The 25736-nt window shown below is 33.6% G+C and overlaps 1 protein-coding gene across 10 annotated transcripts in view; it reads left to right on the top strand.

Annotated features, from left to right (window-relative positions):
• The window catches only part of Tmem135 (transmembrane protein 135), a 224596-nt gene that overhangs the window by 145031 nt on the left and 53829 nt on the right, over positions 1-25736 (top strand). For 8 of the 10 annotated variants that reach the window (XM_076846542.2, XM_076846538.2, XM_076846536.2 and 5 more), the window contains 2 exons: positions 1966-2012; positions 20104-20164. In XM_076846542.2, the coding sequence (XP_076702657.1) occupies positions 1966-2012; positions 20104-20164 (108 nt within the window). The remainder of the gene's footprint in view (positions 1-1965; positions 2013-20103; positions 20165-25736) is intronic. The other 2 variants (XM_076846541.2, XM_076846540.2) reach the window with 1 other exon arrangement.

The raw sequence follows: 25736 nt of genomic DNA, 5'->3' as shown, positions 1-25736 counted from the left end.
AAATCCCAATGACATTCCTCATAGAAATAGAAAAAGCAGTCAGTCATGAAATTCATCTGGAAAAATAAGAGACCCAGAATAGCTAAAACAATCCTTAGCAAGAAGAGTGAAGCAGGTGGCATCACTATACCAGACCTTAAACTATACTACAGAGCAATAGTAACAAAAAGAGCATGATGTTCGCAACAAAACTTATAGACCAATGGTACAGAATAGAGGACACAGAGACTAACCCACATAATTACAGTTATTTTATATTTGACAAAGGTGCCAAAAATGTACAATGGGAAAAATATAGCCTCTTTAACAAATGGTGCTGGGAAAACTGGAAATCCATATGCAACAAAATGAAATCAAATACCTATCTCTCATCATGCACAAAACTCAACTCAAAGTGGACAAGGATCTAGGAATTAAACCAGAGACACTGCGTCTATTAGGGAAAAAAAAAAAAAGTAGACCCAAATCTCCATCGTGTCAGATTAGGTCCAAACTTGCTTAATAAGACTTCTATAGTATAAGAATTAATATCAAGAATCAATAAATGGGATGGATTCAAGCTAAAAAGCTTCTTTTCAGCAAAAGAAAGAATCAGAGAGGTGAACAGAGAGCCTACTAATTGGGAACAAATTTTTACCACATGCACATCAGATAGAGCATTAATCTCTAGGATATATAAAGAACTCAAAAATTTTAACACCAAAAAACCAAATAACCCAATTAATAAATGGGCCAAGTAATGAACAGACACTTCCTAGAAGATCTACAATCAGTCAGCAAATATATGGAAAAATGTTCAACATCTCTAGCAATTAGGGAAATGCAAATCAAAACTAAGATTTCATCACACTCCAATCTGAATGGCAGATATTAAGAATACAAACAATAGTAAGTGTTGGCAAGGATGTGGGGGAAAAGGCACACTCTTACATTGCTGGTGGTACTCCAAATTGGTACAGCCAATCTGAAGAGCAGTATGGAGAATCCTTGGAAAACTGGGAATGGAGCCACCATTTGACCCAGCTATCCCACTCCTTGGTCTATACCTAAAGGACTTAAAAACAGCACACTACAAGGATGATTGTATTTTAACGAAGTTTTCTTATTAATAAGAATTAGCTGTCTGCTGAACTTTATTTTACTTTTGATTGTCTTGATATAGAAGTTAATAGACTTTTTGACATACATTGACTTGAATATATAAAAGCCATTATCCTAGTTTTGAAGTTAATTGCTTCTTCAAGTATTTTAATAGACAAGTTAAAAAAATGCCCATTCATTTTTGGAACCCTGTTAACACTTCTGTGCAGTTAATATAATGTGTGTGTGTGTGTGTGTGTGTGTGTGTGTGTGTGTGTGTTTATATTTGTGTGTGAACCATACATACATACATACATATGCACATACATACACAGTCTACCTTTTCTATTGTTGAGTTTTGTATCTGTGGATTCAAGCAACCACTGATTGAAAATACTTAGAAAAAAACCTGCATCTGTACCAAAGATGAATAGACATTTTTCTTTCCTTATGGTTTAAACAGTAAAGCCTAACTTCTATTGTTGTATTAATTGTGATATGTAATGTAGAGATGATTTAAAGTATGCACATGATATGTGTAGATTATATGCCAATACATATAAGGGACTTAAGCATTCATAAATTTTGGTCCTTGTGGGGGTAAAGTTAGTGATGGGTGGGCTGTGCTTAGAACTAATCCCTTAAGGGTATGGAGAGACAATTGTACATAATGTGTATATTTATAATTATCTATATAATTAGTTTATTATTGCCTTAATATATTTTATTTGAAAGATTGAGAGTATAACACATGCATGACTAGTTTTATATATCATTTTATTGTTTCAGGCACAAATTTTAATAATGGATATTTTCTTTTTCTAAGTCACACAAATGATGATGTCAGTGTTTTTTTGCAACTAATCTATTTTCTCCTTATTGTAGGTCCTTTTGTTCTGCATAACAGCAGCTATGTACATGTTCTTTTTCAGGTATGTTGTGTTATATCTATTTATTTTAATACCAAAAATAGTATGCCTTTGTAATGTTTTTGTCAACCATGAAACTCAAAATAGTCCCTAAAAAATTGACCCCCACAAGTGACCTTTTTTCCCAGGGCTGGTAATGGACAAATACCTACTTCGTTTTGACTAGATAAAAGACAAGCGGGGGAAGAAAGATTTTGTTTTTCCTCCCATTCTCCATGTAGGCTAATCTTAGAAAATAGAATATGTCAATTAATTAGTACTTAAATCCCAATAAATGAATTTTTGTTGCTTTTAGATATTCTTCACTTTCCTTATAAAAACAGTCAATATTTTATATTTAAATGAGAAAAAAGTGACAGTAGGGTTCTAGCAATCAATATTTTAAATTTAAATGGGAAAAAAGTGGCAGTAGGGTTCTAGCTAAGCCTTCTGCGAAGGTACCTTAACACATTAATCATACTCTATAAATGTTAAATTTGTCTCTAAGTTTAAAGTTGTACTTTAATTGGAACTCTGAGGACTAGAAATCTTAGGACTGTGGGAGGAGTGTCAGAGTGTTTCAAGTTATGAATGCTAATAAGAAGACTATCTGTCATCTTTGTATAACCATAGCAATATGAAATATAATTTTTGATTAGAGTGAGTCTACTCCTTAATCACAACCTTCATCTTCAGTGATACCAGTTAATTCCCATTTATCTCTCCCTTATTTAAATAAATCTTTTTTGATTTTCTTGGATCTATGCAGTGTTCAACCACAGCAAAAATCCCCAGGCTTTTAAGTTTATAATTTATACTTAATTGACAAAGGCAGTTATGGGTTTTAATCATATATTTGGTAGATATATTTATCTTTTCTTTAAAAATAATGAAATATTGAACCTGCCAACATTTTTCAACCACTGGTTTCTTACCAGAACATCTTAATATATTTGATGAATCCCAATGACATAATTCAAAATTACTTTGATTTTGAAAATGTTTTATGTAAATACAAAATGATGATGATGTTGTTTTTATTTTGGTAAAGAGACAGCCAGTGTGTTAGAGGAAAAGGTATAAACATTCAAAGTTGGGAGGATTTGACTTGCAAAGGATTGGTAATGGGATACATAGTATTTTATATCAGTTACTAGTAACTGAAAAAATTATTGGAGCTATCTGGTTGTCTCTGAATGTTTTTCCCCTTAGTGCTGCGGTGAATGTAGGGCCTTGTGGAGGCTAGGCAGGTGCTCTCCCACCTCTAGCTGGAAAAGTTCTAATCTGTTTATTATTTTTACTGTATCTTTATATATGCTATACTGTTACACTGGACTATTATACCATATGCAGACTATGGTCCCTTTCTTATATTTTTAACTTATGAGTAGGTTGGGAGGTTTAGGAACAATGACTGTTTTATTCCATCAGTTTACAAACAATTTATGATTGTATTCACATGTATTAATAGGGAAATGTTATAGAAAGTTTACATAGTTTATTTTTATATGTTTATTTGTATAGTCTGAAGATATAGCATACCTGCTGGGAAAAATGAAATTATAAGAATTGCAAAGTTAGAAATTTGACTCTTGTTGACATGCACAGGAGGAAAGAACAACATCAAATAAATTTTCTTTTTGTCAAAATACGTACCAGAACAGGCATTTAAATGAAACAGTGACACTGAAAGACAACATATATGCTTTAATATTTGGCATTTGTTTGTTATAAGATGGTTTTGAGGTTTGAAAACAAATCATGTGTTGAATTCACTGATAAATGACCAATTTGTAGCATGGTTCTAGGAAATTACATTTTGAAAGCTGCTGCCATCAACCTCGTATTTTTGGTGTAGAAAGAAAATCAATCCTATAAATATGTGTTTTGGTGCAGAGCTACAGAACCTTTTCCTGTTTCAGTCATAAAGTCTGGGTTAAAAACAACAATTTAAAATACTTTCCAGAAGGCTCAATGCAAGGTTTAAGTGCCAAGATAAACACTTTCAATTTCTGAGGAAAGGGGTTGTTTTTCTTCTAAAAGAAGCACTATCACCAAATTCTTAGTGTTCTTGGCAAAAGTTAGTTTGAATAACTCAACAAAAGAGGTTTGATGAATGGTAAAATAAAACCATTTACAAAGTACTATAACCAAACAAAACAATGTTATATGTTTTTCTGAACTCTAACTTGTGTTTGGAATGAACAAACATTATACAATAGCATTTAGCTAGTCCAAATGCATTGGAATATTTTATTCTTAATTAAAAGTACAGATATTTGTGGACACATTTATTCAATTGTTAATAATTATTTTCAATTGAATTGCATAAAATTGAATACTTAAATATCATGATATTGACCTCAAGACTCCTTTTATTGTAACCTTTTTTGGCAATAGTATAAGAGAAAAATTGTGTGTTTGAAGAGCCAATTTATGGTTTTATCCAAATATATATAAATGGGAAAAATTGAAATGAGACCCCTTTCAAAACAGAAGAAATGTACCAGTTTTATTTTTTTTTTTTTTAAAGAAAGAACTGGAAGAAATAGTTCCTTGAGTATTTTCTGAGTATGTTCCTTGGCTATGGTGGTTATATTGCAAGTTTATTTAAAAAGCAACACGATGTTTTTGGTGTTGAAAACTATGGTTAACCAAATGTGAAATGAAATCTTTTACTCTTGAATAGCTTTTAATAGCTTTTAATCCATACATGAGAAAAAAAAAAGATTGTGCAAAAGGAATTCTGAGATCACCTCACAGGCTTGAGCTGGGGAAAGGTAGTGTGTGAGAGAGAGCTCTAGTTCTGTTACACTTTTTAGCCAGCTGGCTTGAAGCAGTATAGCCATAAAGTACTTGCTGTAGTCTTTTAGGAATTAGGGTATAACTCAGGATGTACATATTTTGAAGACCCTTTGAAAGAAGGCTCTTTGTACCATCCCAGTGAACATTCTCTTGGGTGTTGCTGCCTCCTTGTTAAGTTATCTTATCATTAAGCATTCTTTTGTCATGACTGTACATTAGGGTATTGTCTATCACGATCAATGCAGGCCAAGTAGGATCATAAAAATTTGGTAGAAAATCTTGTCTCATGTACTACTTGAAGCAGTTTTTTAAACTTTCAAATATGTATTTACGAGTAAAATAGCCTATTTTTTGTGTCAAAGGATTCATTATATTTCTTGAATTAGGATTAATTAGGAGGGAAAAAAGAAATTTTCTTTTGACCACTAACATTTTTCTCTTTTATGTGAGAAAACAAAGAATCAACAAAAAGCACAGAGAAAATATTATACTTAATCCTGTTCACTGAAAGACAAAAGAAAGAAGAAAAGCAGTGCTTTTAAGCATTGTTGGTTTTGTTTTCAACTATAGGTATGAAAAATACCTATATTTTAGAGGAAGGAAGTAATTCAGCATGATTTTTTTGTTAGTTTAAACTAGATAGTATCATAGAGTATATAATAATTTTGATCCTAGCCTCATGACTACTAGTTAGACATTCTTCCCAAAAGCCTTTGCAAAGGCAACAGTTTCAACAGTTTGTTTCAAAATATAGATTGAAAAGCTCAGTCATGTCATAGCCATTAATCTATATACATAATGGACTGTTTCACAATGGACATATCTTAAATAATCTGATGTTAACATGGAAAGGTACAGCATTTTTAGTCAGAAACCAGTGCAAATGACAGTTTATTGTCATTTTTAAACATATTTAGAAATAGTGTTTTTCTGTTACCTGATGGTTTCTAATCAGCTCTTTGTGAAAGCACAAATAATAAACTATTTCATTAGCCTTAAGGTATAGGTTTAGTTTTTGTAGTTATTATTTATTGGTTGGAAAACCTGCGCTTTTTGATTTCAAGACATTTGTGATTGTCATAGAATATCTTTGTATAAGCTTACCTTAGTGTCTTTGAACAAACTGTAACAACAACTAAAGAACTTTAGATCTTGGTCTTTTACTCATTTATTTAAATTAAATGAAAATCATTTAAGTATCAGGTAAGTTTTATTTAAAGTATTGCTTTAAAATATCCAAAATCCTCTTTAAAAACATTAAAATATTTATGACATTTGGAGCTTAAAACTTTGAACTCTTGGGAGAATTTTCCCTAAATAATTAGATTTCATTTAAAAAATCATTTGCAAAAAAAAAAAAATTGATATGCTGAGAGTGATTTGGGCATTTGGAAGGGAGCACATGATAGGACATAGGAAGATCATATTTTAGAGAAAGTGTGATTACTTCTCTTTGAGTCAGTTTTCAGTTGCTATAACATAATATCTGAAGATGAGTAATATATTAGGAAAAGGGGTTTATTTAGCTCACAGTTTTGGAGGTGAAAGTCTAAGATTGGCTAGCCTCATTGATTTGGTCTCTAGTGAGGGCCCCTTGTGTGGGTTCGTGATATGACTGATGGTATCACACTGGAGCTACATTTAAAAGGGAAAGATCATATGGTGAAACAGGAATGGAGAAAGCAGGAAAGGGGTCTTTTCTCTTTTATAACAACCTTCTCATGAAAACTAACTGGGTTTCCCACAAACTAACTGGTTTTATTCCTTTTGAAGGCAGTCCCCCCAATGCATCCCACTATCTAAAAGTTTTACTATCTCTCACTTTGTCACACTGGAGCCCAAGCTTCCAATACAAGAACCTTTGGGGACAAATCACATGCAAACCCAAGTGAAGGTCATGGTGGTAATATTGTGAAGAGTGTATTTAAGATATGAGGAAGATGAAAGATGCTAGAATTTTTTTGTGATCAAATTAGAATAGAGAGAATATGTATGGAAATGAGTACAGGATTTGCAACTAGTGAGATTGTGATGCTTTTAATACATTTAGATAGAGAAATTTAGCTATCATTTGGTTGTTTGCTGCTAAAGAAATACATTTTAGTCAGACATGGAAATTTAGGAGTTACAGTAAAGGGAAGAAAAAAATAACCAAAAAGGAAAAACTAGCCAAATTAAAATAAATAAATAAATAAGCATGACTGGAAGTACAAACCATATATCAATAGTAACCTTAAACGTTAATGGCTTAAATTCACCAATCAAGAGACATAGGCTAGTAACCTGGATTAAAAAAATCCAAACAATATGCTGCCTTCAGGAGACTCATATGATAGGAAAAGACATACACAGGCTGAAGGTGAAAGGTTGGGAAAAATCATACCATTCACATGGGAAGGGGGATAGTAGAGGATAGGAAAGGTAGCAGAATACAACAGTTACTAATATGGCATTATGTACAAATGTGGATGTGTAACCGATGTGATTCTGCAATCTGTATACGGGGCAAAAATGGGTGTTCATAACCCACTTGAATCTAAAGTATGAAATATGATATGTCAAGAGCTATGTAATGTTTTGAACAAATCTATTAAGGTATATTATTGCAAAAACAGAATAAAGAACAATGAGTGGCAAATTGTGGCACTCTGGAGAGCAATCACAACATAGTCAACCTTTGCTCTGCCTTAGTTTTTCTTAACATGTACTTTGCTGATATCCAGATGGTTACAACTGTCTAACAGTAGTTGTTCTTCAAAGGGCAAGCCAGGTTGTTTTATAAGTATTGATGTGCCACATAGATTGGCAACATTTTGGGTGAAATAGTTCTTTTGTGTGTTTGGGATGGGTTCTCCCTATGTTGCCCAGGCTGGCCCCAAACTCCAAGGCTCAAGCTGTCCTCTTAAGTCAGCCTGCTGAGTGGTTGGATTACAGGTGTACCCAGCGTGAAACTGGTCTTGTGGTAAGATTGCTAGATACAGTAAGGTATAGCTAGTTAAATTCAAATTTCTGATGATTCTTTTCACTTAAGTATGTTCCAGGTAATTTTGGTTTTTGTCTGAAAATCAAAATTAACTGGGCATCTGGTATTTTTATTTGTTAAATCTGTCAACCCTTCCTTGATCATCTAATGATTAATATAATTCAATGAAATAATAGCCCACAATTCATTATGTTTTATAAAATATGCTTGTAATATTCCAAAATTAAAAAGGGATTGGACTAAAAAAAAAAAGAAATTTAGGAGTTACCGGCACATAAAAAATAGTTTGAGCCATGTTATAGGTAGGTAGTTTCCATAGTGAGAATTTGGAGATTAAAAGATTAAATAGGTTTAAAGATGGACTGGAGACTCTTTGAAATCTAGGCTATGGGAAAATAATCAGTGAAAGAGAGGCAGAGTAGTAGCAAAAGGCAATATAACTATCTTATAAAGATAAGAGGCTATTCTTGGCTGTCATATAGCCACTTGGCTTTGAACAAATTACATGATTTTTCTAAACCTCCGTTTCCTTATTATGAACTGTATAGCTGGGCATGATGGTGTATGCCTATAATTGTGGGAACTCTGGGGGCTGAGGCAGAGTATTCACAAGTTCAAGGCCAGTATCAGCAATTTAGTGAGATGCTGTTTTTAAAAAATGGGCTGGGTATGTAGCTCAGTGGCAATGTGCCCCTGTGGGTTTAATCCCTAGTACCATTACACAGTCACCCACACACCCCTATGCCTACCTACCTCATGGGTTGATTTGAATTGTAAGGATTAAATAAGATATAATGTCTTTAAAATGTTTTTAGATGTGGCCCAAAATAAGATATATGTTATTTTGTGTGAAAATATATATTTCCTAAAATAATACTTAATATATATGATATATTTGGATATTTTTCATTCTATTTTTTTTGTTGTTTTTTACAAAGCTGTTTTGACTTAAGCGCTCACAGAATAATAGCCAGTAGTGTGAAAATAAATAGCTAATACATATGAATACCTAGCACAGTGATTGGTACCTTAGCAAAAGTAAAGAACAATGATAATTATTTTTCAGTCCTATAATTCATTTGGAAAAATCAAAGAACCAGAACAGCAAAAGCAATTCCAAGTCAAAAAGTAAATGCTGGAGGTATCCCAATACCTGATTTCAAATTATACCAGACAGCTATAGTAACAAAAGTGGCATGGTAGTGGCATAAAAACAGAAATATAGACCAGTGGTACAGAATAGATGACACAGAGACAAACTCACATTTCTACAGTCATCTGATCCTTGACAAAAGTGCCAAAAATACATATTGGAGAAAAGATAGCCTTAAACAAATGGTGCTGGGAAAACTGGTTATCTAAGTGTAGAAGAATAAGACTGGGCTCTTATCTCTCACTCTGCATAAAAAATCAAATAAAAATGGATCAAAGATTTAAGAATTAGATCAGAAACTATGCAACTCTTAGAAGAAGACATACTGTCAATACTCCAGCATACAGGCATAGGCAATAACTTTGTCAATGTGACCCCTAAAGCTCATGTAATCATACCAAGAGTTAATAAATGGGATTGCATCAAATTAAAAAGCTTATGCACAGGGCTAGAGTTGTTGCTTAGCAGTAGAGTGATTGCCTAGCCCATGTGAGGCACTGGGTTCAATTCTCAGTTGTCTATCAACAACTAAAAAAATATTTTTAAAAAAGCTTCTGCACAGCAAAGGAAATGATTAAGAATATGAAGAGAGTACCTACAGGGTGGGAGAAAATATTTGCTAGCTACGCTTTTGTCAGAGGATTAATATCTAGAATACATAAAGAACTCAAAAAACTTTATACCCAAACTCACAAATAACCCAATTAATAAGTGGACATGTGAATTAAACAGATATTTCACAAAAGAAGAGATACAAATGGCCAACAAATATATGAAAAAATATTTAACATCATTAGCAATTAGGAAAATGCAAATCAAAACTACACTGAGATTTTATCTCCCATGATTAAGAATGGCAGTCATCAAGAATACAAATAATGACACCACTGACACAGATGCCCCTGCCATGCTCAGAGGTCTTTTCTCTGAGCAGGGCCAGGGCTACCTCTGTGGCTACCTCTGAGTTCACTTCCGCTGATGAATGGAGGTCTCTTGTCCAGTCAGCTGCCGCCTGCAACACTACTGCCACCGCTGCTGCTGACCTGCTTCCTGCTGCCAACAATCACCACCACTTCCACTGCTACCACTGTGTAGAGGACTGCTGTGGGGGAGACTCCAGATTGCATGTGGCTGCATCCATTTTAGGACACCAGCCAGAGCCTGGGTGCCAGCAGGTTTACCACCAGAAGAGCCTCTATATGGGGACTCTGGCTGGGACATGCAGGTCCAGTGTGGGAGTGCCTGCATGTTTATAGGTGCTTGGGGTCTTTCTGCTCGGAGTGCTGGTGACCCTTGTCTTGCTGCTGCATCTTGGGTTTGCTCCTTTGCATGAGTGTATCCCTGGTGGTCTCTCTGCAAGTAGGAGCACATTAAGATCTTGGGACTGCAGCATGGCTGAGCCTGAGGTATCTGAACCCAGTTTGGTGGGATGGTGAATGGGTCTTCAAGGGCTGATCTGGGTCTGGTGATCCCGAGAGACATCAGAAACAGGGCTGAGAAACTTTGAACAATGATGAAGACAGGTCGACTCTCCAGTGAGATTTATCTTTTTTTTCAATTTGCTAATATCTCTACCATATTTATAACAGGATGTTTTTTATGCATCAATGTGTGGAGGACAATGATATATGAATGGTGTTTTGCATTTTTATTGTATTCTTATGTTTAAATTTTTTTTCTTTGTATTCTTGCTCACTCTTGTCTGTTTTCTTAAGATTTTTCTTTCCAACTTTTCCCCGACCAAGAGCCAATCTCTGTTGGCCCCTCTTTCACTCTTCCTGTGAATTTTTGCTTCTAGGTTCTCTCTTCTTCCCTTGTGAACATCCTATGCTATGGTAGTTCTATTCTCTCATCCACCATTTGAAATTGTAAACCGTTTTAACAAATTTTTTGTTTATGCTATAGATAATTATTGAACTCATCATTTTTGGTTCAATGTAAGAAAGCAGTAGATGTCTCAATGGGAGCTATTAGGATTAAGTCTCTATATATTGTACACCCGGTGCTATTCTTATTGGTCTCACTGTTATAGGCAAGGCACTGAAAACATTCAGGGATACTATAGGTCTACAGGGTAGGATTTGTGCTGCCTTAGATCCACACTTCTAGATGAGAAAACACATGAACAACATGAAAAAATGAGGGATTAAAGCACCCCAAACAAACCAACAACAGAAGCAACACAGTAGAAAAATGTCCAAGGAGTTCAGAATGTACATAATTCAATTGATCTGTGAAATAAAGGATAGTATAAGGAGTGAAATTAAAGAAAAGATATAGAAAGTAAAAGATCACTTCAATAAAGAGTTAGAGATTTTGAAAATAAAAATAAGCAGAAGTCCTCGAAATGAAGGAATCACTAAGCCAAATTGTAAATTCAATAGAAAGCATCAGCAACAGACTACAATGAAGACAAAGTATATATTCTTGAAGGTAGAAATGACCAGGCAGAGAAAATGATAAAAAACCATAAATAGAACATCCAAGAATTATGGAATAACATGAAAAGTCCAAATTTAAGAGTTATTAGAATAAGAAAAGGAGCAGAGATACAAACCAAAGGAATGCACATTCTTTTCAATGATATAATAGCAGAAAATTTCCAAAACCTAAAGAATGGAATGAAAAATCAAATACAAGAGGCTTACAGGACCCCAAATGTACAAAATTACACCAGACTCACACCACAAAACATTATAATGAGAATGACTAACACAGAGAATAAAGATAAAATCTTAAAGGCCATGAGAGAAAAAAATCATATTACCTATGGGGGAAAGCATTTTGGATCTTGGCTGAATTCTCAACCCAGACCCTCAAAGTTAGGAGGTTCTGGAATAATATATTTCAAGCTCTGAAAGAAAATGGATGCCATTCAAGAATTGTATGTCCAGCAAAGTTAAGTTTCAGATTTAAAGATGAAGTTAAAACCTTCCATGATAAACAAAAATTAACAGAATTCACAACTAGAAAGCCTACACTACAGAACTTTGTCAACAAAATATTCCATGAGGATGAAGTGAAAATAAAAAGTGAAAACACTAAAGGAATAGTCAACCAAAGAAGGAACTTAAGTCAAATTAAAAACCAGAAATAAATCAAAATGTCAGGGAATACAAATCATATCTCAATAATAAGCTTGAATATTAACGGCCTAAACATGAATCCAAAGATATAGAATGGCAAATTGGATTAAAAAGCAAGACCCAACAATATGCGGTCTTCAAGAGACTCACCTCATGGGCAAAGACATCCACAGGCTGAAGGTGAAAAAATTGGAAAAAACTTATCACTCATATGGATTGCGTAAACTAGCAGGGGTTTCATTTTTCAGATATAGTGAACTTCAAATCAAAGTTAATCTGAAGATACAGATAAGGACATTTCATACTTCATAAGGGAAGTATATAAGCAGGACATAACAATTATAAATATTTATGCCCCAAACAATGGAGCATCTATGCACATCAAATAAGCCCTTCTCAATTTCAAGAGTTAAATAGACCACAACTCAATAATACTGGGTGACTTTAACACAACTCTCTCACTACTGGGTAGATATTCCAAACAAAAAATAAGGAAACTATAGAACTAAATAATACAATCAATAATTCAGACTTAACAGACATAACCCAAATATTTCATCCACCAATGAGCGAATATATTTTCTTCTCAGCAGCACATGGCTCCCTCTCTAAAATGGACAATATTTTATGCCAACTCTTAGTAAATACAAAAAGACAGAGATAATGCCCTGCATTCTATCAAACTACAAAGGAATGAAATTATAAAGCAATGATAAAATAAAAAATACAAGCTACTATAACAAATGGAGACTAAATTATAAACTATTGAATGGATATGTAAGGATGGATAGTAGAATAAATCAAGAATGAAATTAAAAAAATCTTAGCGGTAAATGAGAACACTGATACAACATATCAAAATCTCTAGGAGGCTATGAGGGCAGTACTAAGAGAAAAGTTTATTGCATTCAGTACATTCATTAAAAGAATAAAAACTGAACAAACAAATACCTTAACACTACATCTCAAAGCCCTAGAAAAAGAAGAACAAATCAACACTAAAAACAGTAGAAGCCAGAAAATAATTAAAACCAGAGTTGAAATCAATGAAATAGAAACAAAAGAAACAATTGAAAAAATTGACAAAAGAAAAAGTGTGTTCTTTGAAAAAATAAATAATATAGATAAACTCCAGCCATGCTAATGAAGAAAAAAAGCGAGAAAACTCAAATTACTAAAATCCAAGATGAAGAAGAATTATTATAATGGACATGTCTGAAATACAGAAGATAATTAGAAACTATTGTGAAAATTTCTATTCCAATAAAATAGAAAATATTGAAGACATCGACAAATTTCTAGAGACATATAACCTACTCAAACTGAATAGGATGTCATATATGATTTAAACAGATCAATTTCAAGTAATGAAATAGAAAATTTCATCAAAAGCCTACCAACCAAGTAAAGCCCAGGACCACATGGATTCTCAGCTGAGTTCTACAAGACTTTCAAAGAAGAATTATCACCAATACTCCTCAAATGTAGTCCATGAAACAGAAAAGGAAGGAACCCTACCAAACTCATTCTATTAGGCTAATATTCCCTGATACCAAAACCAGACAAAGACATATCAAGGAAAGAAAACTTCAGACCAATATCTCTGATGAGCATAGATGCAAAAGTTTTCAATAAAATTCTGTCAAATTGCATAAAAATATAAAAAAGAGTGCACCACAATCAAGTGGGGTTCATCCCAGGAATGCAGGGTTGATTCAACATATGGAAATCAATTAATGTAATTCATCATATTACTAGACTTAGAAACAAGAATCATATTATGATCTCAGTATATGCAGAAAAAGCATTTGACAAAATACATCACACCTACAAGTTCAAAACACTAGGAAACCTTGGATAATAGGAACATATCTCAACATTGTAAATGGTATATATGTTAAACCCAAGGCCAGCATCATTCTAAATGGAGAAAAATTGAAAGCATTCCTGCTAAAAACTGGAACAAGACAAGGATGTCCTCATTCACCACTTCTATTCAACATCATCCTTGAAACTCTAACCAGAGCAATTACACAAAAGAAAAAATTAAAGGGATACAAATAGATAAAAATGAACTAAAAACTATCACTATTTGCTGATGACATGATTCTATATCTAGAAGATCCAAAAAATTCCACCAGAAAACTATAGAACTAATAAGTGAATTCAGCAAAATAGCAGGATGTAAGATCAATACCCATACATTAAATACATTTCTATACATCAGTGGTGAATCCACTGAAAAAGAAATCAGGAAAAGTATTCCATTCACAATAGTTTTTTTTAAAAAAACTGGGAATCAATCTAACAAAAGAGGTGAAAGACCTCTACAATGAAAACTACAGAGTACTAAAGAAAATAATTGAAGAAAATCTCAGAAGATGAAATGTTCTCCCATGTTCTCCTAGATATGCAGAATTAATATTGTCAAAATGACCATACTACCAAAAGCATTCCACAGATTTAATGTAATCCCTATTAAAATCACAATAACATTCTTAATAGAAATAGAAAAAGCAATCATAAACTTTATTTGGAAAAATGAGAGATTCAGAATAAAGCAATCCTTAGCAAGAAGAGTGAAGCAGGAGGTATCATAATACCAGACCTTAAACTATACTACAGAGCTATAGAAACAAAAATGGCATGATTTTGGCACCAAAATAGACTTGAGGACACAGAGCCAAAACCACATGAATATGGTTATGTCAGACTAGACAAAGGTGCCAAAAACATTCACTGAAGGAAAGATAGCCTATTCGACAAATGGTGATGGCAAAACTGGAAACCCATATGTAGTAAAATGAAATTAAACATCTATTTCTCTCCTGCACAAAAATCAACTCAAAGTCGATCAAATCAACTTAGGCACTAGAACAGAGACCCTGCACCTCAGAGAAGAAAAAGTAGGCCCAAATTTTCACTATGTTGGCCTAGCATCTGACTTCCTTAAAAAGATGGATTCAAATTAAAAAGCTTCTTCTCAGCAAACAATAATATGAGGAGAGAACCTACAGATTGGGAGAAAATCTACCACATGTACCTCTGATAAAGCATTAATCTCTAGGATATATAAAGAACTAAAAAAATTTAATACCAAAACCCCCAAATAACCCAATCAATAAATGGGCTAAGGAACTGAACAGACACTTCACAGAAGAAGAAATACAGTTGACCAACAAATATATGAAAAGTATTCGACATATCTAGCAATTAGAGAAATGTAAATCAAAACTACATTAAGATTTCATGACACTCCAGTCAGAATGGCAATCATCAAGAATACAGGCAACAATAAATGTTGATGAGGATGTAGGGAAAAAGGTACACACATACATTGCTGATGTGACTGTAAATAGGTGCAACCACTATTGAAAGCAGTATGGAGAGTCCTCAGAAAACTTGGACTGGAACCACCATTTGACCCAGCTATCTCACTCCTTGGTTTATACTCAAAGGAATTAAAATCAGTATACTACAGTAATGCAGCCATGTCAATGTTTATAGCAGCTCAATTCACAATAACTAAACTATGGAAACAAACTAGGTTTTCTTCAATAGATGAATAGATAAAGAACATGTGATATATATATATATATATATATATATATATATATATATATATATTTTTTTTTTTTTTTTCAATGGAATATTATTCAGTTTTAAAGAAGAATGAAATTAGGGTATTTGCCAGTAAATGGATGGAGTTGGGGAATGTCATGATAAGCGAAATAAGCCAATCCTAAAACACCAAAGGCCAGATGTTTTCTCTAATATGCAGATGCTAATTTACAATAAGTTGGGGGACACTAGAGAAGAATAGCATTACCTTAGATTAGGCAGAGAGAAGCGAAAGGAGGGGAAGGGAAGGAATGTGGGGATAGAAAAGACAGTAGAATGAAACAGACATTATTACTTTATGTATATGTGTGACTGCATGACCAATATAATTCTAGAACATGTACACTCAGAAAAATGAGAAATTATATTCCATCTATGTATATCAAAGTACATAAATGCATTCTACTGTCAAGTATAACTAATTAAAACAAAATTTTAAAAAAAGAGGAAAGAAAAGAATACAAAAAATAATAAATGCTGGAGGGGATGTGGAGAAAAAGAAACACTTTTACAGTGTTGGTAGGAGTGTAAATTAATACAACCACTCTGGAAATCAGTATGGAGGTTCCTCAAAAGACTAGGCATGATTCCATGACCGAGGTATGCCACTCTTTGGTATTTATCCTGAAGAATTAAAGTCTTCATACTACATGCATACCCATGTTTATAGCAGCATAATTTACACTAGACAAACTATATAAAACCAGCCTAATTGTCTATTAGTAGATGGATGAAGAAAATGTGGTATATATACAATCGGAGTTTTATTCAGCCATAAAGAAAAACGAAATTATGTCATTTTTAGGAAAATAGATGGAACTAGGGACTGAAATAAGCAAAATAAGACAGTCAAAAGGTCAAGGGTCATGTGTTTCCTCTCATATGTGAAATCTAGAGAAGAAAAAGGAAAAGAAAGGCAAGGTATGATCACATGAAAAGCAAAGGAGGATCAGTAGAATAGAGGAAGAAGACCAGAAGGTGAAAGGAAAGGAGGGAGTGGGGAAGCACTGGTGAGGGATATTAAGTAAATTATATTACTTAATATAATTTATATTATATTGCATGCATGTACTAATATTGTAACAACATTCCACCATTATGTATATAATAATGTACCAATAAAAAAGAAAAAGAGAATGACTTTTTGAAATTTGTTCTTTTTAGATATACATGACAGTAGAGTGTACTTTAACATATTATACATACATGCAGTATAACTTATTCTAATTAGGATCCCATTCTTGCAGTTGTGCATTATGCAGAGTTTCACTAGTCATGTATTCATTTATGAACAAGGGAAGTTATGTTTGATTCATTCTATTATCTCTCCTGTTCCTATATCCCACCCTTCCCTTTGTTCCCTTTGTCAAATCCAGTGATAGCTGTTGTTTTAAAATAGGAGAAAAATTTAATAAAAAATAGAAAATATCAGGAATGAAGGCATAATCTGTAGTGTCAATGCTATAATTAAGCCTAGTATAGTAAGGGTTAAGAAATTTTTTTTTTTTTTTTTTACTTTAGCAACCTAATGGTCAAAGGTAACCTATGAGAGAAATTTCTGTAGTTGAATTGGGATAGTGAATTAAGAAATAAATCTGTGATGAGGAAGCAGAAAGAGTTTAGTAAACTGAAGGAGCACGAGAGAGAAGTTATTAGAAGACTGAGGGTTTTACTTTTGTTTTCTTCTCTCAATCTCTCCTCTCTCCCTTCTCTTTCCTCTCTCTTTGAATAAGAAGACTAGAGTATAAGAAAGTTTAAGGGGGTAAAAGGTTCCATAAGCAGGATAGATTTACCAGTTGGAGAAGGGGAAAGAGAATAGAGAAGTCAAAAATGTGATCCAAAATATTAACATATGTGGGTAGATTGTTAGACTTGTCTGAAAGACATAATGATAAATGATTAGGAGGAAGCTGAACCTGGCAGCCTCAGGCCTGTGACTTAAGAGAAACAGAACTAATGGATAAAAGAGGTAGTAAGTGGAAAAATATAATATTTTGGCTTCCTAAATATTTGGTCTTTATTAAAAGGCAAATAACTTATAAAAATAGACTTGGAAACGTGAAACCAGTATTTCTCAGAAGATAAAAGCAGATGAAAAGATGCACTTTTATTTTTGGCAATAAACCTATAAGTTTTCTAAAAACTAAAATTTGTCCTGTGAAAAAAGAAATATAGAGATTGTTAGGATTGTTGCTTTTCTTAGAATAAACGAAAGAGGTGAGAAAACTTAGGACCATAAATGTTTTAAATCATTTCCTCTGATAATACAAAGCTTATTACCAAGTCACTTAAGTGTAATTTGAACTTTTTTTGCATAAAATTAGTCTGCTCATTTGGTGAGTGTGTTCCAAGACTAAGAAAATTATGGTGAATCTATTTTTATGTTTTGCCTGTCAGGTTTTAAGATAACTGTGTCCAGATAAAGAAAAAACTCCATAATTTTATAATGAATGTAACTTTATGGGGTAGTATGAGCTGAACTTGTAACTGTCTAAAGTAAGGATTTAATCGTACATATCATGTGAAAAGTGATCAATTAATTTTCAAAGACTTGCTGCAGCATCATTTTTATAGAAGCAAAATGATATGTTTAGGCCATTTTCTGAATGTGAATTTCATTTGTTATTTTCAATAATATCAAGGCTTTTCTAAAGTTCTCACCCATGAAATAATTCATGTGGCTGTAAGAACTTAAGAGTATATATTCCCAAATGAAAATAAAGGCTTTTAACAGTATATATGTTTCTAAACCTATATTTAAAAGTTATTTAACCTATTAATGAATTTATAAAACATACTTGGAGTATGGTGAAGTGGTATTGTTTCTAGAAAAACAATATTTATGATAATATTTATTTGGGAAAATACATTGATGTCCAGTATGCTAGAGCTAAAGCACAATGATTGGGAATTATCTATTTCTGAGTTACTGTACAGAAATCTTGTTAGACACAAGAGTTCAGAGCATGGGGAATGGGAAATAAATGGATAGATGAATAGGATTAGAGCTTTTAGGAAGAGAATGGATTAAAAAAAAGGACTAATCTTGCAAATTCTGGAACCTAGGATTTGGGTTTATGGTTTAAACCAGGACTGTCCCTTTCATGGCTATTTATATATTTTTCTTTCTTCTTGTGTATCTCCTCCCCACCCTGATACCATTTTGACTAGAGGAATTTGGGGGCAGCACAGTAAGGGACTGGAGAAGAGGTATTGAAGGTATAGGGTACATTCATGCTGTTTGAGACGTGGCAGGAATAGGACAGTTCAGAGAGCAATGTATTGGCCTGAAATGCAGAACAGCAAGATTTTGCCATCCTCTTCTCTCTTGTCAGCCTTACTTTTAACTAGATATTGGTTTACCCATCAAAAAGTCAATTTAGAAATCTAGAAAGATTAAAATGTGTGAGGAATATAACCAAAAAGGATATCTTTTCCCATTCATAATCTAATTTTTTAGGCATAATATTGTACCATTATTATATCAAAACTAAATAAAGCTGCAGGTGACCCTTTAAAAGTATGTGCAAGCACCTTTTCATCATCTTTTCATAGCCAAATAGCTGCCAAGCATTTGATCCTCTTCCATGTAACAGACTGTCTCATTTCCTGCCTGTAGGGGATGGAGCAAAGGTGGGGAGGATGGGTTAGAGTAAACAATTATTTGAAGCAGAGGTATCAGAGGAGACGTTTGCTTTTTAGCTAGAATAGCTCTTCTTTGGGTCTTTAGTGTACTTATAATTTACTATTTTTCCAGATATACTAATTATCAGCAGGTTGGTAAATTATAAAATTGGGAAGGACTTTGTAGCTTTCTAATGAATACATTAGTGTTTCAGGTATCTATTGAAAAATGTGACCTGAAGACCTGTTTGTTATCTAAAGGTGTAGGTTGCTTGCTGTCTCCATGTAAGTTTCCTTTTTCTTAAAGGTGTCTTTAATAGGGATCTTTTCAAATGAAGACCGAAATTATAAATGTCTTTGAATTAAATCTAATATTTCCTTTAAACTCCAATAGTTCTTCATGACAGTACTGGTATGGATTCTTATCCCAATCTTCAGTATTCACTAAGAAACTATTGATAATTAAGATAATACAGATATGATTAAATGAATGACTTCAAACATCATACAATTTCAAGTTCTGGAATCTTCTTTCATGTGCTAAGATATCTTCTTCATGTTTATGGAAAAACATTACTAGTTACAGAATGTTCTTGACTAGTTTTTTTCTGCTACAGAAGCTCAAATTTGAAACAGTTAAATTTAACTGCTTGTTTACCATTTATGAGGAATGCTATAATACACTATGTCCTTTTCAAGCCTAACTTTTTTTTTCTATTATTTTCAACTGATCAAGTTTTCTTAGAGATAATCAAAGGACAGAGTATAGTATAGCAGAGATGTTTAAGGATATGGGGTTCAACTATCTTGGTTCAAATCCTTTCTTCATTTTACTTATTTTAGATCTTGGGTAAATTACTTAGCCTCCCTGTGCTTCATGGCTCTTCTTTTAAATGAAGGTTGCGTGAGTATTAAATGCCTATTGCATAGTAAGTACTCAAAATGCATTAGTCATTTTATTATTTAAATATGAGATGTAAAGATGATAGATGATTCTATTTATATTTCATGTCCCAAACAGGCAAATTTATTGAGATAGAAATTATATTGAAGATTGTGTAGGGCTAAGGTTGTTGGGGAAAATGAGGAATGAGTACTATTGGGAATGTTTATTGTTTTAGGAGGGATGAAAATATCCAGAAGTAATTGTGGTTATTGTATTTACAAGTGTGTGAATATTCTAAAAACCACTGGCTGAATCAGTTTAAGTAGTGAGTTGTTTAATATGTGATTTATAGCTGAATAAAGCTGCAAATATATTCTCAAATATAAGTCTAGGGCATTTTTGTTCAAACTCAAAAGTCAAAGATGGTCAGATACAAATTGTCAATACAAGAATGTACCTATGAAGTTCCATGCTAATAATACATTCCCTTTCAATTTGAATGAAAGTTAAACTTGCAGTTTTTTTGAAATATATATTACTAGTTCATAACTTGATTTTATTTTGAACATAGATTTCATAGATTCTATTTGATTATAAATCCATATTAATTTTATTTTGAAGTTTCAATATTTTATTTTACTATATGTTCTGTTTATTTTGGGGAGAGGATATTTTAAAATCACTGTCTCAACCTACTTGCCATGGATAATTTTGAATCGAATAGAAAAAGGTATAGAGGAAAATTATACTAATATTATTTGTATTTTATTGTACTTTTCCTCTTTCATCATCTAATCTCTAGACATTTTCCAAAAGTATTACAGCCAAAAATTGGAAATATTTGAGTTTACTCCAGTGCCTATCTTTCAAACTGCAAATGAAACATTCATATTTGGAGGTTTATTTTTCAACCTGATATAGTGTCTAGGCCTATACCATCTCTATCAAAGCCCAGATGAATCCCACAGTAAAACAGTATTTTGTCCATCATTATCAATTTTAAGGAAAAATTCTTGTTTCCAATGTATGATTGAGTCACTGAACCAGGGAGGTATTTACCTGCAAGGTGAGTAGTAGAAATGGGAGAAGCTTTTAAGTTCTAAAATTTCAGTCTTCTCTGTTAGGAGTCTTCCATAGAGGAAGGAAGAAGTTGGTCTCCTCACTTTTTTATATTCCCTTGTCAATCACAAAACTTTTGTACTGGTCAAGCCTTGATGGTGACTAAATACTGGCTATTTATCATGTTCCTGTTATTCTAAAATGAAAAATAAATGGAGGAGGAGAATACAGGTTTGGATTCTCAGGCCTCATAGCAGCTGAGAATCTCTGAATCTTGGCTGCTCTGGAATGCTTTCTGAAATGATCTGATCACTAAGTTGAATATTCAGCCCTTAGTGGTTTTGAGCTCCATAGGTACATTCAGAATAAGAATGATATTAAAATTCAGATGACAGAAAGCAATTAAGCTTATCAGATTTGATTTCTTTAATCTGCCACCAAAGCCTCAAGCTCTAATATTGGAAGCACAATTGCTATCATAACTTCTGTTTCTTCCTTGAATGTTAAAAAATGCTTTTTGAATTCATATCAAATTATAATTTTGCAGGTATATGTCCTTGCGAGTGCCATTTTAAGATACTTGCAGAAAGTTTTTAAATGAAAGACAAGACTCTTTTCCTGACTTTTGAAAACCATCACAAATTCTCCTGATATAAAACATGAAGGAAAATTTATTATAGCAAGCTTAGTTTGTAAAGTTATTGGAATTCTTAGAGTTGTATAATCACTAAAGATAAGTTTTTGATCACTTTTTGCTGAATTTACTGTCTATTTCTTTTGGATTATCTTTTACCTCATAGTTTTCTATTCTATTTAAATGACTAGGAAGAACTGTGTGAATGAATGTGAGTTGGATTTAGCTTTCACCTTCTTAAAAGAATGTAGGCCTAATTTTTTTTTTTTTTAATTCAAAACATTACAAAGATTTCAGAATCACATCGGTTACACATCCACATTTTTACATAATACCATAATAGTAACTGTTGTATTCTGCTACCTTTCCTATCCTCTACTATCCCCCCTCCCCTCCCCTCCCATCTTCTCTCTCTACCCCATCTACTGTAATTCATTTCTCTTCTTATTTTTTTCCCATTCCCCTCACAAACTCTTATATGTAATTCTGTATAACAATGAGGGTCTCCTTCCATTTCCAAGCAATTTCCCTTTTCTCTCCCTTTCCCTCCCACTTCATGACTCTGCTTAATGTTAATCTTTTCCTCCTGCTCTTCCTCCCTGCTCTGTTCTTGGTTGCTCTCATTATATCAAAGAAGACATTTGGCATTTGTTTTTTAGGGATTGGCTAGCTTCACTTAGCATAATCTGCTCTAGTGCCATCCATTTCCCTGCAAATTCCATGATTTTGTCATTTCTTAGTGCTGCGTAGTACTCCATTGTGTATAAATGCCACATTTTTTTTATCCATTCATCTATTGAGGGGCATCAGGGTTGGTTCCACAGTCTAGCTATAGTGAATTGTGCTGCTATGAACATCGATGTGGCAGTATCCCTGTAGTACGCTCTTTTGAGGTCTTCAGGGAATAGTCCGAGAAGGGCAATAGCTGGGTCAAATGGTGGTTCCATTCCCAGCTTTCCCAGGAATCTCCATACTGCTTTCCATATTGGCCTCACCATTTTGCAGTCCCACCAGCAATGTATAAGAGTACCCTTTTCCCCACATCCTCTCCAGCACTTGTTATTGTTCGACTTCATAATGGCTGCCAATCTTACTGGAGTGAGATGGTATCTTAGGGTGGTTTTGATTTGCATTTCTCTGACTGCTAGAGATGGTGAGCATTTTTTCATGTACTTGTTGATTGATTGTATGTCCTCCTCTGAGAAGTGTCTGTTCAGGTCTTTGGCCCATTTGTTGATTGGGTTATTTGTTTTCTTATTGTTTAATTTTTTGAGTTCTTTGTATACTCTGGATATTAGGGCTCTATCTGAAGTGTGAGGAGTAAAAATTAGTTCCCATGATGTAGGCTCCCTATTTACCTCTCTTATTGTTTCTCTTGCTGAGAAAAAACTTTTTAGTTTAAGTAGGTCCCATTTGTTGATTCTTGTTTTTAACTCTTGTGCTATGGGTGTCCTATTAAGGAATTTGGAGCCCGACCCCACAATATGTAGATCGGAGCCAACCTTTTCATCTATCAGACGCATAGTCTCTGATTTGATATCAAGGTCCTTGATCCATTTTGAGTTAACTTTTGTGCATGGCGAGAGGAGGGGATTCAGTTTCATTTTATTGCATATGGATTTCCAGTTTTCCCAGCACCATTTGTTGAAGATGCTATCCTTCCTCCATTGCATGCTTTTAGCCCCTTTATCGAATATAAGATAGTTGTAATTTTGTGGATTGGTTTCTGTGTCCTCTATTCTATACCATTGGTCCACCCGCCTGTTTTGGTACCAGTACCATGCTGTTTTTGTTACTATTGCTTTGTAGTACAGTTTGAAATCTGGTATCGCTACACCTCCTGATTCACACTTCCTGCTTAGAATTGCTTTTGCTATTCTGGGTCTTTTATTTTTCCATATGAATTTCATGATTGCTTTATCTATTTCTACAAGAAATGCCGTTGGGATTTTGATTGGCATTGCATTGAACCTATAGAGAACTTTTGGTAATATTGCCATTTTGATGATGTTAGTTCTGCCTATCCATGAACAGGGTATATTTTTCCATCTTCTGAGATCTTCTTCTATTGCTCTCTTTAGGGTTCTGTAGTTTTCATTGTATAAATCTTTCACCTCTTTTGTTAGGTTGATTCCCAAGTATTTTATTTTTTTTGAGGATATTGTGAATGGGGTAGATGTCCTCATTTCCAGTTGAGAAGATTTGTCACTGATATACAGGAATGCCTTTGATTTATGCGTGTTGATTTTATATCCAGCCACTTTGCTGAATTCATTTATTAGCTCTAGTAGTTTCTTTGTAGACCCTTTTGTGTCTTCTAGGTATAGGATCATATCATCCGCAAACAGTGATAATTTAAGTTCTTCTTTTCCTATTTTAATGCCTTTAATTTCTTTTGTCTGTCTAATTGCTCTGGCCAGTGTTTCGAGAACTATATTGAATAGAAGTGGTGAGAGAGGGCATCCCTGTCTTTTTCCAGATTTTAGAGGGAATGCCTTCAGTTTTTTTCCATTTAGAATGATGCTAGCCTGAGGCTTAGCATATATAGCTTTTATAATTTTGAGGTAAGTTCCTGTTATCCCTAGTTTTTCTAATGTTTTGAACATAAAGGGATGCTGTACTTTGTCGAATGCTTTTTCTGCGTCCACTGAGATGATCATATGGTTCTTATCTTTAAGTCTATTGATGTGGTGAATAACGTTTATTGATTCCCGTATATTGAACCAGCCTTGCATCCCAGGGATGAATCCTATTTGATCATGGTGCACAATCTTTTTGATATGTTTTTGTATACGATTTGCCAGAATTTTATTGAGGATTTTTGCATCTAAATTCATTAGGGATATTGGTCTGTAGTTTTCTTTCTTTGAGGTGTCCTTCTCTGGTTTGGGAATCAGGGTGATATTGGCCTCATAGAATGAATTTGGGAGTTCTCCCTCTTTTTCTATCTCCTGAAATAGATTATGGAGTATTGGTATTAGTTTCTCTTTAAATGTTTTGTAAAACTCTGCTGTATATCCATCCGGTCCTGGGCTTTTCTTGGTTGGTAGTCTTTTGATGGCTTCTTCTATTTCCTCCCTTGATATTGATCTGTTTAGGTTGTTTATATCTTCCTGATTCAATCTGGGTAGTTCATATGTCTCAAGGAATTTATCTATGCCTTCACTATCTTCTATTTTATTAGAGTATAGGGTTTCAAAATAATTTCTAATTATCGTCTGTATTTCTGAATTGTCTGTTGTGATGTTGCCTTTTTCATCCCGTAAGCTAGTAATTTGGGTTCTCTCTCTTCTTCTCTTTGTTAGTGTGGCTAGTGGTCTATCAATCTTATTTAATTTTTCAAAGAACCAACTTTTAGTTTTGTCAATTTTTTCGATTGTTTCTTTTGTTTCGATTTCATTGATTTCTGCTCTAATTTTAATTATTTCTTGCCTTCTACTGTATTTGCTGCTGATTTGTTCTTCTTTTTCTAAGGCTTTGAGGTGTAGTATGAGGTCATTTATTTGTTGGCTTTTCCTTCTTTTAAGGAATGAACTCCATGAAATGAATTTTACTCTTAGTACTGCTTTCATAGTGTCCCAAAGATTTCGATATGTTGTTTCTGAGTTTTCGTTTACCTCTAAGAATTTTTTAATTTCCTCTTTGATGTCTTCTGTAACCCTTTGTTCATTCAGTAGCATATTGTTTAATCTCCATGTGATGTAGGGTTTTTCCTTTCTCATTTTATTATTGATTTCCAATTTCATTCCATTATGATCAGATAAAATGCATGGTAGTATCTCAACTCCTTTGTAATTGCTAAGCTTTGCCCTGTGACATAATATATGGTCTATTTTTGAGAAGGATCCATGTGCTGCTGAGAAGAAAGTGTATCCGCTTGATGTTGGGTGGTATATT

Source organism: Callospermophilus lateralis, chromosome 2, assembly GCF_048772815.1.
Source record: "Callospermophilus lateralis isolate mCalLat2 chromosome 2, mCalLat2.hap1, whole genome shotgun sequence".
Classification (NCBI taxonomy): Eukaryota; Metazoa; Chordata; class Mammalia; order Rodentia; family Sciuridae; genus Callospermophilus; species Callospermophilus lateralis.
The sequence above is the reverse complement of the archived record's forward strand: the minus strand, read 5'-3'. Positions and strand labels throughout refer to the sequence as shown.